Source organism: Rhipicephalus sanguineus, chromosome 2 (assembly GCF_013339695.2).
Source record: "Rhipicephalus sanguineus isolate Rsan-2018 chromosome 2, BIME_Rsan_1.4, whole genome shotgun sequence".
In the NCBI taxonomy this organism is placed as follows: Eukaryota; Metazoa; Arthropoda; class Arachnida; order Ixodida; family Ixodidae; genus Rhipicephalus; species Rhipicephalus sanguineus.
Genome location: NC_051177.1, coordinates 118,374,474 through 118,393,449, shown reverse-complemented (window position 1 = coordinate 118,393,449; position 18,976 = coordinate 118,374,474). Strand labels below are relative to the sequence as shown.

Sequence of the window (18,976 nt, the reverse complement as noted above, 5' to 3'; positions counted from 1 at the left end):
TCCGATGGCGGAAAAGTGCAAGATTGCCCGTGTGCTTCCATTTCAGTGCGCGTTAAAAAATGCCGTGGTAAAAACCACTTCGGAGACACCACTCCGCGGCGAGCCTCACAATCGAACTGTGGTTTTGAGACGAAAAACACCATAATTTTCCCATTCTCAGATATAACAATAAACAATTCAAACTGCCATGTAACAGAGCATAGACAGAATTAACAAAAAATTCACACTGCCAAGCAACACAGCATGGGCATTTATAACTGAATCAGAGTTAATATTGAAGCCATGAAAATAGCCTTGCAAGAAAATAAATTGAGGGACGCTTAAGCTTCGCCTTTAAGAGTTGAACGCAATAGCGATAACCGGCCCCATCCTCATCGTGCTCTATTTCGCTTGTCATTATGTTCAGTCGACCGGTCACAAACACAAACACACACATACACGCACACACACACACACACACACCCACACACACACACACACACGCACTCGACATACCTATAGTAAAGGTAAAGGTTTCCGCCCTCTTCAACAGCACTTTTATGACAACAGTGTGCCCACTACGTGTGTGTAAGAGAACTCGCGCACTAATGTGTATGCCCTTTGTAATGGGTGGCATGCTTTAAACCAGCAGCATTTACGCGCGTCATACTTTTTCGAAGTTCCGATGTCACCACTACGTGTTCGTAAGGGAATACGCGCAGTAATGTGTGCCTTTTGTAATGGGTGGCCGGCTTTAAACCACCAACTCGTTATGCAGTTCACATGGTGTGACACCCGACACGCTTGTACCCCGTTTTACTGCGATATTACATCTCGTACTGTGGCACCTGTACACAGGACGCGTATGTTTGTGAAGCATTAAGGTTAATTTCAGTGCAGTTCCAATCAACGGAGTGGCTCTGTGGTGCAACACCTGCTTTCCAAGCAGACGGCGTGGGTGCGATTCTCACTCGAACCTAAGATTTTTTTTATCATTTATTTTATTTGGATCTTTCACGATTTTTCGGTCACGGACAAGATGATTTTTCGCTCACACCGCCGACACCGACGCAGACACCGTAATTTCTGCCGAACGAGCTCTTAACGCTATCGCGTTAAAATATGCGTGCCCGACGAGCGTATTCTGGGTATTGAGATAAGCGACTCTTACTCACCTGGCTGATGGACTTAATCATAACCGATCGAGGCGGCTCTCCGTTGGGGTCAAGGACGCGGAATTTTTCGCCGAAGTCGCAGAAGATTTGCCTGCGGAAAGAAGCAGCAGCGTTGGAAACACATACATACTTGTTCGCGTCATGTCATTGAGGCAAACAAGATGCAGCAGATGGCGAATTGACGAAACATCTCGGCCTGTATTCACGAAATCACCGAACGCTAGCGTAATAGACATTCAAGAATACGGGCCCATCTCAACATACGCAATCAGTAAAGAGGACCCTAAACCACTCAGAGTTCGTAAGTGATTTCATTCTTGATCTATACTCGTCGCCACCTATGTCTATAGAAAATACATGGGCAATGTCGATACGGATCCTTGCGCCAATCAGCACATCACTTTTTACGGCAACACAGTGTTGCCCCGCTAGCGCAGTAAAAAAAAAGGGGAGTTGAAGTAATTCGATCGCACACGGCAGACAGGTGACGTAAGGAATAACGGCCGTGCAACTGCTCGGCGAAGCGGGGTAGCCGACAAATCCCAACTGATATTCCTCCTAGTCGGGACCAAACGAATGCTTGTGCTCTAGTGACGTCAAGTGAATCACGCTGTCGACGTCACAAAGGGCGACGAAAAGAAGGGAAACACCGGGTGAGAATATTGCGCAAGTTCTTTTTTTTTTTCAGTGTGTCTCGAGGAGTCTAGCAGCGCTCAAATTGAAATACGCACCCAGCCACGCCCTTGGTATCGGCGACGATGAGCGGGATGTTGTTCTCGTGGGTGAATGCGGACACGGACAGTTGTGCTTCCAGTGGGGTCTCGGTCAACACGACCACCTGGTGGGGCAGTAAACGAGTGTTCAACGTAGGATTCATTACTTCGCATGAAGAAGCTGAAACGCGTTATAAGTGTAGCGGGAGCTGTACGATTCTCCTTGTTCAAAATATTTTCCCCCGCCAATTTAACGCATATTCAGCCTCCTCAAAAGCTCAAATCAGTTGAAAAAGAACAAGAGCGTAAACTCTTACGTTCTTTTTCAAGATTGTTATAAATCTCTTATTATATATAATTGTTATTTTGACGTCGGGATTGTATGGGTGTTAGAGAACTACCAAAATAGAGGTAGAATATGAGCTATGTTAGGCAACACTAGGTCACGTGATACAGACGAGCGTACATCTGTTGCGATTAGGGAGGGCAGTTTGCGACAGAGTAATGATTTACCTCCTTGGTGCAAAACTGACGTCGTCCGTTGATGTCAAAAGTCACGACTGCGAACTACCGCGACCTAACATCTCAAATGAATTTGAATGTTTAATAAAAAACTAATATCACTGACCAAATAATTTCTTCGCACAAAATAAACGTGTTTATATTTCCATCCTTAAAAACTTGACAATCTAGTGTGAAGCACTGCCGTGTGAATCGCTAGCGTTAGCGAAGCTCTGCGTTATTCTTATATTGCGATAGTAATATTATGGACAATAAAGGCGCATTTTTTGCCGTCGCCGCTAGGCTCCGTATAAAGTCCAAAGGCGATAACATCGCCCCGCGCCTCGTATCGTTCAAGGTGCGACTGAAAGCGTGCAAGGGCATCAGACGATCGCGGTTCAAGAGAGGAAACGCGCCGGCCGTCATCCACAACGCGAGCGACTCAAGGGGTTACCGGAAGGGGAGCTGCATGAGTCCGGCAGAAACTGTGTACATTGAGTAGCCGGGCGCGGTCGCTCGCGCCCCAACTTGACAGGGATCAGCAAAAGGCTCATACCTTTGTAATAGCTGTGTTCTCACCGCTCAGTTTGCGTTGACACGATACACAACACGCAAGTCGTTTCTCTCGCTGCAGCGGACGTGTTTTCTTGCGCCACCGTTTTCTCGAGTTACGCCAGGCCTGATGCTAAAGGAGTTGGCGGCTAAAATGTAATATAACATTCTAATTTGTTGCTATTCTAATTTGTCGCATTCGTTGCTTCGCCCTTGCGGCAAAACTGACCTTTTTTAGGTGTACGTTTTAAAGATATCAGAGCTTGTGTAAACACCGCTACACTGTTCATGCTGTGTAAGTTGACGCGGTTTTATACACATACAAGCAGTGGAAGTCACTCACGGTGAATTTTTTCACGAAATCCTTCGTCAGCGGTTCCGTATGGGCTTTCACCTGCACGTACTGGTTCAGTTGTCCCAGGGAAGCTTCGCATGCCTTTGCCCGGTTTTCGCCTAGAGTATTTTCACTGAGGAAGTACTGGAACAAAGGAAACAATCGAGCGAATGCTGCGGGCGTTATGTATGCATGATCGCCGCGGTCACATGCAGGGCATTCTACTCAGTACTGTACACTGCCCTGTGCTTTCAGTGTATAGACGGTTGCCTTTTCTTCGAACACTTCAACTAGCGATATTTTGACGCCTAGTTTGCATTTTGCCTTTTGATGCAAAGAAAAAACACCAGGCCTACGCGTAAAGAGCAGCACAGTCACAGCTTTCGCTGTGACTGTGCTGCTCTTTACGCGTAGGCTAAAAAGGCCGCTCTTTTTAGAGCCCATTCCAAGCTTTCTAGGGGCATCTAATACAAGTACACATGCAAGGTATCCACTACGCCATCAATACATTTTCGTTAAGTAGGGAAGCACCCACTATGTCATTCTTTGTCTTTCTGGGAAAAGCGAGGTACCCGCTACACATATATGTGAGGCATTATGCGCAATTTGTTGATGCTGCATGTGGCTGATGACGATGAAGAATTATGGCTGAGCACTTTGCAGTTGGTGGGAAGCTTTATGCCACACACTCGTTGCGCTGTATACATATGTTAAACACACACGCTGTATACATATGTTAAAGCGATTCCTCGCCCGAACATGACGCCTGTATAGGGTCTTTTTGCAAATGAGTTTTAAGCACCAGCGCGGTGCTGTGGTAGAATACACGACTGTCACGTAGAGTTCACTGGTTCAAATTCGATCCGATCCTGGATATTTTATATTTATTAGATTATTGTATTTCGCGCGATAGCAGTGGCGCACACCAGCGGCGGCGGCGGCGGCGGCGGCGGACAACTACGGCACTGTTGTTGTGATCTTATAACAGATCCTCTTCTTGGCGAAATTTTTTTAAATGGTTCAGGGTGGATATCTATTAAGAATTTTTAAAAACATTTAGGTGTAGATATAGCGAATATTTTGCAACGATACCAACATTCATCAATTTTTATAGTACATTTATTTAAGGAATACGGATACTGCTCCTGAAAAATTGGATACCGCGAGTCCTTTTTTATGCAACAAATATTTTATAGCCAATAAAGACAGTGAAGTGTTAGGTCGAGTGATAAAATTGGAAAAAAACCCTGGCATGAACGTGGAATCAACTCACGCAGAACAGGGTAAAGTGAAGTTCTTTGAAAAGATCTGTGTCCTGCAGGGCGCATAAAAAATAGGCTAATAATGACGACTACGACGACGACCATGATGATGACGATGATAGTTGCGATTACAGAACTTTTTGAACATCGCCCATGACAGCATAACTGTAGACACTGAGCTCAATTATTTCAAGCGGCGCGCATTACTTGCGCGATAAATCCAAGTACCGGATAGACCAACTGACACAAGAATTGCTCATTTTGTCACAAAATTAACTGGAACTACAGTGAATTTATCTCCGCAAGTCTCATGGCACGCAAGTTTAAACACGCGCCACCTTCAAGCATTTTAACTGCATACACCTTGCGAATGAGTCCACTGCATTGTGTACCGTAATATAATGAAGTGCGCAGTTAATTAGTTTTAGTCAGTTATATAACTCATGTAATCTGACATGTGTGCGGACATTATACGAAAGTGACCCGTGTAGGCTGGTGCACGCCAGGCCATCCAGGCTAATCAATATTTTTTAGTATTCCAAAGACTTCTACATCATATGGAATTCAGTGGACAACTTGAGTGGCAACTTCGAACGACATTAGAGCAGGAGACCCTTTCTTTCTTTTTTGTCTCAGCACAGAGATATACTCAAAAACCAAATTGATCACAGCGCTGTTTCTAACCTGTGCCGAGAGGTCCACACCGGTGCACACTTGCTCGTCATGAATGGTGACGGACCTGACGCCGGCCAGGATGACGTTCTTGGCGATCTCGACGCCCAGGCCTCCCATGCCCAAAATGAGAACGTCTGACTGGGCCATGCGAACCATGGCGTCGCGCCCGAGTACGTAGCTGAAACATGGGTCATGTGTGACTTTGTATTGTTCTTGTTGCTTACTTCGCGTCTTAAACGGGTTCCAAGCATATACATCGTTTAAGGAGAAAGGGAGGGGGTGGGGGGCCGGATCGCTCTCTGGAGTTAACCACCCCATTTCCCCGGGGCCGCAAGCATTACTCAGATTTAAGTACGGGCCTATTGTACTGCGCAAGTAGCACACTTCTGAAATAGAGAATGCGTAACTCAACCTCCAGGTTTTAATTAGAACAATGACTCATCTACTTGTATGGCTCATCTATCTTTTACTCAAATGCCTCATTACTTTATTTGCCTCCCGCGAGCTAATATTCCTAACTGAAATGTTCCGTGCGTAATTACAATAATTACGCGTGTTTCCGTACCAACCCAATGAAATATATGACAAATATATGGGCTTTTTAAGAATTCCGTAAGGAAACATATGGAAATATTGGAATGACATAGGGAACGTTTCAGTAGGGCTACCTTGGCTAGCACATAAACCTCGGCCCCTCCACCTTGAGTATGAGAAACCTACGCCTATGGCAACAACAACAACAAAACAAATTAAGTAATTTCGTCTTTAATGTCGCGATAAGAGTGCACACTTCTTAGTTACTTATGTTTAGGCGCAAGCTATACGTATAGGCAACCACTTGTAAACAAATAAAGGAACCCAAACCGCGTTTTGTGAGACAACAGAGCCTCTAAACGCTGCACGGAACACTGCACGGAACAGTTTATAAAAAACCTCACAAAACGACCAGTTCAGGTTGCTCCCCAAATAAATGCTAATCGTCGCTAATTAAGAAGGTTCTCATTACAGCGCAATGGCAGCTTCGTTCAAAAAGCAAGGCGCGTGTTCACAAAAAACATCTTAATTTGCAAAAGTTCCTCAGAGAAACTTTCAGCTAATCTTAACGCTTGCTATATCATTTACGACGTCAGCTGGTCAATAGCAAAAAGCTTTGTGAATTCAGCCCCCAGAGAGTAAGAACACGTAACGCAGCCCAACTAATTTGCCGAGATGAATTTAAACAATTCGCTTTCCACGTTTTTCGCGTGACACTTTAGACAATTTACGTCGCAGCACTAGAACGTCATACCAAACAATGAAAATTCATCATTATATTTATGTGCGGTCAGGTTACTCGTGCGTTGAATAAGAAAGCCTAAATATTTGTCACAATATATGCCAGTGAGTGAGTGAACAGTCTGTGTGTAAATCGTATACTGCGGTGAAAACGTCCTTCACATGGCGCAAACGCGTACGCAAGTGCGTTTGCGAAGCGTACCCCTTATGAAAGGAAAATTGTCCGAGCTGTCCTCCGCATTGGTGATTACTTTTCGTTCGCTCACAAAGGTCAGACGCACGTCGTCTCATTTAGCCTAACAGACGTCACAGATGTTATAAGCCGTTAACTTACAGCTGTCTAGAGTAGAAGCTCTCGTCAATGTCCGGTGGTTTCTGTTCCGATGGGCCAGATTGGATCTGTTTTTCCTGCACATACACAGGCGTAGAGGTCAGGTAAGCAGGAAGGCATTGGCAAAGGCATTTATCGAAACATATATTCACTGCGATAAGAATCATAAGGGGGGTGTTGTGTAGGGCAGGAGCGCGGCGTAACCCGCGGCGGGCCGACGGAGAGGCCGAACGACGGGAGGGCGCGCGGAGTGACGACGCAGAGACCAAGCTTCGGCGAGACTGACGGGAGACTGCTCTCCCGCGTTTATTGCAGGCGGTTTTAAGGAGCGAGAAGAAAGGCTATTGGTCCGCGAGGCACGGTCACATGACCGGCATGGCCACGCCGGATTGGTGGTAGCACAGAGGCATGGCAGAGACCCAGCTCCCCCCAGTAGCATGAATAGAAAGCACAACAGCACTGGTGTCTCAGCATGGCACCAGGGGTCGCACGACACAACAGGGGGCATTAATCCTAGTGCCCACCCGGAAGATACATAGGCCACCGGAAGTGGCATAACGGAAGTTGGATATGACAAACCAAACCTATGGTGAGGGAAGCAGAGGTTCGATTACTCGATTGGTAGGGGACCAGTCAGGCACCCAGTCAGCGAAAAACCAGCTGCAGCACCCACGTGCAGCTCTCCCAACTTGCCAGGATGACATGTGCTAGCAGCAAGCCCAAACGGATTCGCAATGTCAGGCATAAAACGCAGTTTGTCAGATGTAGCATGAACGTGGTCTACAGGCATCCGCTATCATGCGGTGCTCGTTACATCGGGCAGACAGGTATATGCCTTAATGAGCGCTTGCGTGAACACGCACGTAATGTACGCAACGGCAATGAGGGTTTCTTGGCAACCCATATCAGCAGATGTGGTTGCCAAGTGCAGTTGAAAACACAGCTGTGATGCACAGGCACAAAGACGATCGTATCCTGTCTAGTCATGGAAGCCGAGAAAATGGCGCGGGAACCTGACAACCGCGTCAGCAAGCCGTCCATTGCTCTCTTAAATAAAGAGCTACTGTTCCTGGAAAATTGCGCTCATGGATAATGAGTAGACGCCGGATTTTTAGACACTAAAAAAAACTCGTTTTAGGCGCCAAAAATAGGCAGGCAAAACAACGTTTTAGGCTTCCAAAATAGTAAATATAGGCACAATAAATTTTCACATAAATGCAAATAATTTGAAACGAAGACGTGCGCGAGCTCTATCTACGAAAGGAAAACAAAAAAAATTCACAGCATATCCACGGGTGAATGATGAAGAGCTTGGGCGAAGCTCCTGAAGCAATCATGGTTACACCGTGAAATCTTCAGTAGTTTCGCCCAGCAGTAATCAAAGCGATAGCACAGTACATCATCAAACCCGTGAGAAACACTGTATATATTTACACAAGAAATTTTATTAATCGTAAGTGGTAGCTAGACGTGGCTTCCGTTCCCCCTTCATTATAACGGCTTTCTGGCCGGTGAAGTGATGGATCGGTGATGGATCGTAGTGGGACGTTTGCAAAGACGAAATAGTGGGCAGTTTGCAAAGGTGGTTACGCCGGACAACGGAGACGTGACAAGGTTAGACTAAGAGGAGCTTCGCCCCTAAAATGTTATTGCTTAAGATGGCACAAAGGCGTTAAACAGTTGAACATAGCCGTGCAATGTGCTTTGTCCCGCACGGTTCGCAGAACACGGGCTCTCCCGTGTTTTGCACGGTGAGTCAAGATTCCACTGTCAATTCAACACACTCCAGGGTGTCTTCTCGGCATAACTGAAAAGGGCAGAGCACGAGCAGATAGCCAGATCGCTAAAACACTAGAAGGGAGGGATTCCTCCTGTTATTGTGCGGGTCGAATCGCGTAGAGCCAATTTCTCCCCTGCAGGTGAATCACTGGCGCAGCCAGAGGGAGAGGGGGCTCAACACCCCCCATCCAACCCCCCCCCCCCGCGAAACTTTTCAGCTTTGCATGCGTATATATGCACGCATGCATACAAGCGCACTCACGAACATACATAGAGTATGGTTAAGACCCCCCTCCCTTCCGAAAAAATAGTTCTGGCTACGCTGATGTAGTGAACACCTTACAAGTTAACTTAAAAAAAAAAAAAACAAAAGCCGCGTGCACATCATATTTTCCTCTCTTTTTTTTCGCTCTTCACTCTCCTTTGTGCTGACGGCTCTCCACGGTCTCGCATTCGCGAACCGTGCACGCCATGTCTCTGCGCCGGCGTATGTGCGTGTGTGTGTCTTCATGGCTGCTAGCAGTTGTTTCCGGGAGTTGGTTGAACTTGAACTACAGGACTAGGTTGAACCCCATAGTTCCGAACAGTCAGTGTTGCGCGGTAGCATGAATAACGGTCTTAAACTGCTCCCGGGAGGGCAACTTGAGGCTAAATAGTGTTAATTCAAGCGCCAATTTTGAAAATAGGCATTTATAGGTATTTCTTAGCATTTAGGCACAAATGCCACAAATAGGCATTTATAGGTACTATAAAAACGCTATAAGAGCCTTTCTTAACATCAAATTCATGCTCATATATCAAAGCGGCACGATAGGAGCGCAAGGAACAAAATAGGCATTTGCCTAAAATCCGGTCTCTAATAATGAGTTAACTCATCTGCCTCGTGCATCGGGTGTGCAAGTTTTATTGTTTTTAACCGCTCACTTTTCATGGTCTTTGTCACTTCCCGTTTTAGCCATATATATATGGTATGTGAAAAATAAACGTACAGTTCATAGTCTGCGCTCGTCCCCCTCTGCTTGTCGGCTTTGTTTTCTACCGCGCAGTATACCTCAATCATGAATCTCCAACTGGTCCAGTCGTCCCCTTTGAGTAGTCAAGCTCAGAAGTAAAATTTCTGGAGCCATTCATGATATTAACATATATCTCAAAAATTAAAAGCAGTCAGGCACTTTCTACTAGCATCGGCAACAGCCAAGACAGTCTGAGAATGACGCGGAGCATACTTGAAATCAAAGATACACTGTGCCACAGAGCTGACTGGCTTCCTCATACCGACTCCGATCGGCGCTTCAAAACTCTAAATTTCTACTAGAAAATTTTTCGCACTGCAGGATCTCGGAAGCCACGTAGAAAGGAGTGTGCGGTTGAGATCTGCTCCGCCAGGGGTCGAAACGATCGCAGCTGCTCACAATCTTTCAATGAACCCTTATCAATTTTCATTAATTATCCTGAGATATAATTGGTCCTTATCTTAAGCAAAGTTATGCTCCGATACCATATGTGTCCACTAAACCCTTAACTTGAAACAGAACAATGCATATTTGTATAATTTAAAAGACTTTTCTGAATATTCTGAAAACCGGAAGTTCTCGACTGGGAGTGCTTGGAAGGGAAACAACAGTGTCACTCGTTGGCTCGTGCCAATAATAGGTAACGCAGTCTTTATGACTCTTGCGGTGATGTTTGATCGCCTACAGCGTGAAATATTCTTCTGGTAATGTATGCACCTGGCCTCACCAGAGAAAAGGGGCATCTTTTACAAACGAGTGGGCACCTCAGCCGCGGGTGTACTGACATGGAGATAAAAAGATCGGCGTTCACGTACCGCCTCTTGTGACGCATCGCCTTCGTCGGTCCTTCGTCTCTTTGCCGGAGGAGAGGGGTCGTCCTCATGCTGCGAGACGGCCTTGGTGTAATCCTGCCGGGCGCCCATCGGACGTCTTGGCCACGACAAGGCGTCACGCCTTCCTGCCCGTCGTGATGCCGGGCGGGTGCGGCCTCCGCTTGCCGCTGTTCCGACAGTCTTGCGACTGCTGCGGCGCCGGGACCGGAGCACGGCAGTGACCACGTCAGCCGCGCGCCTTCGCAGAGAATGATATGGATGCATCGTCTTAGAAGACGACAACGACGCAGTGCACGCGCAAATGGACTGGCTCTAGCCGTTACAAGTAATAATCCGCGATATAAGTTTCCCAATTGTATTCAGTTAAAAAGCAATAATAGAATTTGATTATATATTTCCAAAGAAGGCTAAACTATGGCCGATTAGATATTTAAATGGGTTGTCGAAGACTACCTTAAGAGTCTACGGATAAGTTCAGTTATAACCATAAATGCTTCCGTTACTGGTGAGGAGGCATGAGAGGGAATTTATTCAGCAGCATTAAACTGGCCTTTTTCACTTTCACTGCCCGACTTCACGCCAATATTCCAGGCAGAAATTATGGCAAATATTTTGGCATTGCGCAAACTCCCAACATATATATTTCCTCTGTGGTTATACTGACCGATTCTTTATTCATTGGCGATGCTCTGACAGTGCCAAAGTCATCGGGCTGCCTCTCAGAACTCTATACATGTATGCCCAATCATGTACGTATTGTCCGTTTGGTTTGGGGTCACACTTGATTAACGTTAACTAAAGCAGCGGACACATTGGCGCCAGCATCGATTCAGGGTCTGGTCCTGAAGGTTCTATGGAGCTCCTACCAAAATACTGTCACATGATTTCGAAATTTTCGTATTCTAGAGGAACATACCAAATCTTCTATCCTAAACGGTGCATATTTTCAGCACCTTAGGTTTCCGCGGTATAGCTCATGGTGTAGCATAAGAAAATTTGAAGTTAAAATTACTAAATTTCGGTGCATAATACCGTCTACATTTTTTTTTTGCACAGGCTTGGTTTCGTTCCTTCCCCTCAATGTTTGTATTGTAAACAAGCAGAAACCATAAAACACTTTGCCACAGAATGTTGCAGGTATCAAAATCCTAGGCAAACATTTCTCAAACCACCTTTCCGGAAACTTGGGCTTGAGCTTTCCGTAACGGGGGCTCCGGTGGGGCTAGTCTCGCCGCTCCCGTCTCCCTTGATGCCAGCAAGGACAAATGTAAAGTTCCGTCTTTCTCCCTCCGTAGCGGTAATACTCTCTTTGAAGTTGTCGGCACTGGGTCACTGCATATATGATACCGTTTAATTATATAAGGGAATCAAATAGACTGCCATACTAAAATATTACAAGTACATGCTTACTATTTCATTTCTTCACTTATTTACTTCCATATTATCCTTACTTGTTTATTTAATTCTTTTATTTTGCTCTTTTCTTTTTAACTTTCAATAAATAAACCGTGAACATCACCAATATTTTCGCTTGCCTACAAATTATCTTTTCGGGACGTCCTTCTTTCCTTTTTCAAAAATTTAACTGCCGTACGATTCACGGCCGATCCCCCGTGGGGGTTTGAGTTATTCCTCTAGGAACCAACCAACCTACCAACGCACTGCACGCGGCGAATGCTAGCCAGTGAATTAAATTTTAATTTTTTAATGGGCACTTACATCTCAGTACACTGGTTTTCTTGCATTTGGCCCCCACCAAAAAGTGGCCGCCGCGGCCTGAAATCGAGCCCGCGATCTCGAACTTAGCGGTGCATCACGTTACCTTCTAAGCTTCTAAGCTACCTTTTTATCGGGCTAGTTGGTACGAATCCGTAATGATAAGCAGCGCATGTTTTCTACGACGACAATAACTGCTGGCACATTAATATGGACATAAGCACCCCTGGCTTGTTATTATTTTTTTTTCTGTCGTTGAAGAAAGCTTTCGCTAGCTATGATTATGATTGTCATATAAGCAATACCAGCAGAATCACGCGCTTCCTTAAAGCGAGTGCGTCTAACACGTATAAACGGGCCAGCTTCCGATGCTGCATGCCGCTACCTCCGTGGCACGAACGAACGCACAGAGACACATAAGTTGCTGTTTGCACGGACGAAAAAAGTGTGAATCCATGATTGGCAACAACACCGACTCCCTACATGACCAGACGGTTTATGAAAAACTATCCTGGACTTTGTAGCTCATTGTGTTTCGTAGTTGATTCTGTTTAGGGGTGTGCGAATATTCGAAAGTTCCGAATATTCGTCGGATATTACATTCGAAATATTCGTATTCGATTCGAAAATCGTGCATTCGAAAAGTTTCGAATATTCAATAACTCCGAATATTAGAAAAATTCGAATATGCGATTCGATTATCATGCATAAAATAACTCGTCCTCCGCATTTCTGCTGCGTTCGTATCGTTACAAACGTTGCCGAGAGGAGCGATAAACATCGTAAGTACACGGAGGCACGATATCTGTCTGCGACGAGCGCCGCAATACGTATGATTTATTGCTGGTGCATCTCCGACGTGCAGCGCTGTTGGCGATCATGTAACCGTGCATTTGCAATATGCGGCCGTAACGTGCCGCACTACCACTCGTTCACTATGCGGGACCACTTCTGAAAAAAGACAGTGACCCACGTGACTGCTGGCCGACTGGGCGGACTGTAGGCACCTTCAGATACCCCAGTCTGACAAAGCTTTGCCCCATGTAACTCCCTATACCAGCCACTTCTGTTCCAAGCGAGCGTGCCTTTTCAGTGGCAGTGGGGGGGGGGGGGGGGGGTTGTCTCTGTTACAAGGGAGCGCCTGCTGCCTGATCATGTGGAGCAACTCATATTTCTTTATGATAGCATGTAGTCATTAGTTTCATTGTGCCGTGATATTTGCTTGTGTTGTGATGTGCATTGTGCTAGCCTGGACATTGTGTTCAGTGCATGTTGTGTTGCCAGTCAGGCTGTTAATGTTTTTCTTTTTTCAAATAGCTACATGTTACATAAAATATTGTTACTGTGGAGGCATTTTTCCTTTGATATTCGATATTCGATTCGATATTCGAAGGTGAATATTCGTATTCGATTCGTATTCGAAAAATTTGATATTCGCACACCCCTAATTCTGTTTTATAGTTCACAGGGAGGTTTTGAAACATGAACACACCTGGTACGACAGGAAGAAGAAGACCAGGTGTTTTATAATTTTATGACAAAGCAAAAACAGCTCGCACTTCACGATGACAGAGAAAGAGAGAGAGAAATGAAGCAGAAAGGCAGGGAGGTTAACCAAGCTAGGCTTGGTTGGCTACCCTACATGCTGCAATGGTGCTGATCTAACGACTGAAGTATTATTGCTCGGGAACCGCGTTTAATATACACCATGCATCAAAAGAACAAAAGGTGCAACCGAAGAAGCAAAGCCTGATACATACGCATTCTATGCAGAAGTCGGAGAAGGAACCTTATTATCGAGCCTCCGATAGGGAACGTTAACTTTTTATCTATTAGATCTATGGAAGGGGTACTGAAGCAGGTATTTCGCCGGTTGATCGCGTGATCATCATTATCAGCGTACCCAGTTTTATACACTGCGCGAGGGGAAGGAGATGGCGTAGTAAGAAATTAAGATAGATAGATAGATAGATAGATAGATAGATAGATAGATAGATAGATAGATAGATAGATAGATAGATAGATAGATAGATAGATAGATAGATAGATAGATAGATAGATAGATAGATAGATAGATAGATAGATAGATAGATAGATAGATAGATAGATAGATAGATAGATAGATAGATAGATAGATAGATAGATAGATAGATAGATAGATAGATAGATAGATAGATAGATAGATAGATAGATAGATAGATAGATAGATACCACTGTGGTCTGGTGGGCTCGGTTACCTAATCTGGGTCGCGGAAGTAAAAGACAATAATGACCAATTCCTCGTAGTGGGTAAGTGCCCTAAATTTGAAATAACTGTTTCGTCTGCACAGTCCTTGGTGACTGCCAACAATTGATTAAGCAGAAAGAATAAGGAGCTCAAGTTACTCAGGCGTTTCAGCAAGCACTGGTACATCCATACAATAAACATTTCTTACACTTCTTTTTCAATGGAGCGGCCGTGGCACTGGCTAGCATTCGCCGCGCGAGGTGCGCTCGTGTCGAAGTGCCAGTCCATTTCCGCGTGCACTGCATCGTTGTCGTCTTCTGAGACGGCGCATCCAGAACATTCTTCGCGAGGGCGCCCGACTGACGTGGTCTCTGCCGTGCTCAGGTCCCGGTGCCGCAGCAGTCGCAAGACTGTCGGAACAGCGGCAAGCGGAGACGGCAGGCGCCCGGGATCTCGACAGGCAGGAGGGCGTGACGGCTGGTCGTGGCCAGGACGTGCGATGGGGGCCCTGCAGGACACGATGAAAGGTTCCGAGGGCGAGGACGACCTCTCTCCTCCGGCAAAGAGACGAAGGACCGACGAGGGCGACGCGTCACAAGAAGCGGTGCGTGAACGCCGATCTTCTTCTTACCTCTGTATGTCAATACACCCCCGGCCGAGACCCACTCGCTGTTTACTCTGCAGTTCTTGCAGGCGAAGGCGAGGCATATTACCAGAATATCACGCCGCAGGCGTTCGACTACCGCCTTAATAGTAGTGTGGAATCCATTTTTCTCCTATTTCGCGTGGTGTTGTGTAAAGCAAGCGCACCAGCGCTTTTGCTATTGCTTTGTTTGTTTGTTTGTTTGTTTGTTTGCTTGTTTGTTTGTTTGTTTGTTTGTTTGTTTGTTTGTTTGTTTGTTTGTTTGTTTGTTTGTTTGTTTGTTTGTTTGTTTGTTTGTTTGTTTGTTTGTTTGTTTGTTTGTTTGTTTGTTTGTTTGTTTGTTTGTTTGTTTGTTTGTTTGTTTGCTATTGTGGTTAACTAAATTGGTGGAACGATCGCTGGTGTACGAAAGATTTCTAGTGGAAATTAGTTTTTTAAAACGCCGATAGAAGTCGCTAAAGAGTAGCCAGTAAGTTTAGTGGCAGTCTCATTGTCCGTACGTGTACGCTCCGCATCGTTCAGAGTCATTGTTGCCGGTGATAGTCAGCAGCGAGTGTCGAATTGCTTTTAATTTTTCAAGCATGTGACAATATGATGAATGGCGCCACAATATTTCTGGCTCCACTTGTGAGCTATACTATTCAGGAATTCGGAGTACATTTATTAAAAGTAATTCGCATTGCCTCGCCAATTATGGTTCGTGTGCTCCTATAGCTTATTCTCTGCAGCAAATCACAATTTTCTAAATGTATATCTTGTCTCAAAGCATGTTCTTGTCTCAAATATGAGTTCTTGTGAGTGGAGGCTTCTTCAACTTGAACAAGTTACTGAACTGGTACTCACGATCAACGCATGACAAAACAAGTGATTTTTAAAACGAAACTTCCTCCGCGAACCTTCTCTGCTTTCTCTGACCGTGCATTCTGCTGCTGGTCCTTTGCCTAATAGGTCCCTGACAGCTCTTCTAATCGAGTAATCGAACCCTTGCCTCAACTTTCATAAGTAGGGCGAGTCATACTTAACTTCCGTTATGCCACTTCCGGCGGCCTAAGTAACCGGTGCTTGTCTGTTCCAGGCTTATTTATATAAACCTGTTTCCTCCTATTCTCAACTATATCTTCAATTCACTTTCGATCTCTAATCAATGTTGTAGTCATTCTGCGTGACAAGAAGGTATGCCTATGGTCCTTCTACCGTCGTTCGCAGTATTGCTTTTAAAAAAGCGCGGTTGATCTCTCCGTCATAGGAATCGGAATAACACGAAAGTAAAACGTGCCCTTATAGAAGTAACTGAATGTTTACTGTGCATTGATATAAGAGAGTTTGCACAATGTATATTGATGTATGGCAGCTATAGCACCGTTTAACGTGGATGCACCCACTTGATGCTTGGTGGTACATCTCCACGCCGACGACTAACGTCCATGTTTAACGATTCAACAAACCCTTGTGGTAGCTGTAGTAGTTAACGGTGAAAGCGTAATCAGAGAACTAGTTGTGATAGCCAGAAGAGCGTCGCATATTGGACGCAGAACTTGGTCGCCATCCTGCGGCATGTTAAAATGTGGTTGAACACCACGGCTGCACTAGAGGGAAACGCAAAGCGCGTCGTGCTGCCCCGGTAGCATGGCCGCAATTTTTCTTGGGGCGAGCGCGTAGGGGGGAACGCGCTGTTACAGCCAGGTGAGGCAGGCGCGCGTCGCAGAGCTATTTTTGGTTTGATTAGCGTGATGCTATGAGCGAGGCCGACGCTTTTACGACGCTTGCATTAAGGTCGCCACCTCGCGGTGTGTTAAGGCATTGGCAAAATTGCACTTCTATTGAAAACATGCCGAATGGGACGAACGTGTAACGCGTTGCAGGTATACTAATCGCGGAGGCTACAGTATAGATGAATTACATTACTTTGCCGCTCCCAGAGGGCAACACCAGCCCGCCGACCGGTAGAGTGGTATATATAAAAGGCGCGTTTGTAAAACCTTTGTAAAACCACAGCACGGCCTCTAGCAAGAGGCCGTGCCCTGGCCGCAGAGCTTCGTAAATCTTGCACAGTTCCTCAAAGAAAATGGAATTTTTAAATTAACCGTTACTGTAAAATGTATGCCGATGCCGAGTTCACTAGATTTTTTTTCTTCACCTGGTGGCTGGCGCAGCATAACCTTAGTTGCTTCTGCGCCACAAAACCCAACATAACTAACTAACTAACTAACTAACTAACTAACTAACTAACTAACTAACTAACTAACTAACTAACTAACTAACTAACTAACTAACTAACTAACTAACTAACTAGCTAACTAACTAACTAACTAACTAACTAACTAACTAACTAACTAACTAACTAACTAACTAACTAACTAACTAACTAACTAACTAACTAACTAACTAACTAACTAACTAACTAACTAACTAACAGGTGTCATGTCGGGCAAGGAATTACGTTAACGCATATAATATAGCCTCAAGAAGAAGAAATGGATATGGGCCGGGAACGTAGCACGTCGGCAGGATAACCGGTGGTCATTAAGGGTAACGACTGGATTCCAAGATATGGCAAACGCGTGAGGGGGAGACAGAAAATAGGTGGGTAGATGAGATTAAGAAGTTTGCCGGTATAATGTGGCAGCAGAAAGCACAGGACCGGGTTGATTGGCGGAACATGGGAGAGGCCTTTGCCCTGCAGTGGGCGTAGACAGGCTGATGATGATGCTGTAATATAGCCTGGTAGAAGAGTAAAATAGCAACCAGGCGTGGCACAATGCGACTTGCGTAACGAGTGCGTCTTTTAATGCTTCTAATCCATTACAAAGGGCTCGGCCATAATTCTTCGCAGTCGTCAGCCACAGCATCAACAAAGTCCACGTAAAGCCTTACAGATGTGCAGCGTGTACCACGCTTCTCCGAGGAAGTGACGAATAATGTCATAGTGGGCGCTTTCCTACTTCATAAAACTTACGATTTATGGCGCAGTGGGTACCTTTCAAGTGTACTTGCATTAGTGTCCCACAGTTTACAAAGGGCTCTAGAAATGCCGCTCTTAACAGCTTTCGCTGTGACTGCGCTGCGTGTTCCGCGCAGGCATGGCGTTTTTTTTTTTTTTTTCTGAACTCCCGTCCCCCGCTGTGTATTCGCCTCCATTGGTCAGTGCTGGCAGGCAGCCGTGACTGCGTATCTATGCTTTTCGGAATTGCGACATACTGTAGGACGAGATTCAGAAGCACAGAAGACGCGATGGCAGAGCTCAAGTCACCAGTCCTTCCCTTGTGGTTCAGATCCAAGTGACTCTTCTAGTAAATGTGTTCGCCAATATACCTTTGGTTTTTTTTGTCTGATCTTTGCGCCTCTCTCTGTGCAGGACAAAGTTGCAGAAAAGCTACCGGACATTGACGAGAACTTCTACTCTAGACAGCTGTAAGTTGACGGCTTAGACCATCCGTGACGTCTGTTGGGCTTAACGAACCGACATGTGTCTGGCTTTTGTGAGCGAAAGAAATGTAATGATAAACGGAGAAGGCTTCCCGCACACTTGTCCTTCAATAAATGCTGAGCTTCGCATATGCATGAGCGCCATGTGAAGTGTGCTTTCATCATTGCATGCGATGCACATAGACTGCTAATTCACTGATACTTACTGTGACAAATGTTTCAGCTTTGTTATTCATCAAATCAGTAACATAGCTGTTCACAAGCAAATCCATGCCTTTTCATTGTTTGCCACGGCGTTCGAGTGCTTGCGACGCAATGTTTTAATAGTGACCCGCAAATAACTTGGGAAGTGAAGTCTGTAAATGTGTCGCAGAGAATAGCTCCGGTTGCGTAAAGTACTCTTACTTGTGTTTAGAGCGATAGCTCTACCCCTCCCCATACAAACCCAGCAAACAACTTTGTGCATGCGTTTGACCTTGAAGCTCAGTCAACGCCAATTTCTTCTTCCTCCTCCTCGCATGTGCGTCGTCATAGCAACGGAC

At 45.4% G+C, this 18,976-nt stretch overlaps 2 protein-coding genes across 2 annotated transcripts in view; one reads left to right on the top strand and one right to left on the bottom strand.

Moving 5' to 3' along the window:
- LOC119381832 (ubiquitin-like modifier-activating enzyme 1) overlaps positions 1-10,512 on the bottom strand; it is a 67,644-nt gene extending 57,132 nt beyond the window's left edge. Inside the window, exons 1-6 of the mRNA XM_049412907.1 lie at positions 10,405-10,512; positions 6,801-6,874; positions 5,201-5,369; positions 3,264-3,398; positions 1,886-1,992; positions 1,155-1,245 (exon numbers count right to left, since the gene is read on the bottom strand). Of these exons, the coding sequence (XP_049268864.1) occupies positions 1,155-1,245; positions 1,886-1,992; positions 3,264-3,398; positions 5,201-5,369; positions 6,801-6,874; positions 10,405-10,512 (684 nt within the window). The remainder of the gene's footprint in view (positions 1-1,154; positions 1,246-1,885; positions 1,993-3,263; positions 3,399-5,200; positions 5,370-6,800; positions 6,875-10,404) is intronic.
- Positions 10,513-14,864: 4,352 nt separating this feature from the next.
- The window catches only part of LOC119381831 (ubiquitin-like modifier-activating enzyme 1), a 59,115-nt gene continuing 55,003 nt past the window's right edge, over positions 14,865-18,976 (top strand). Inside the window, exons 1-2 of the mRNA XM_049412906.1 lie at positions 14,865-14,969; positions 18,364-18,419. Coding sequence (XP_049268863.1) covers positions 14,865-14,969; positions 18,364-18,419 — 161 coding nt within the window. The remainder of the gene's footprint in view (positions 14,970-18,363; positions 18,420-18,976) is intronic.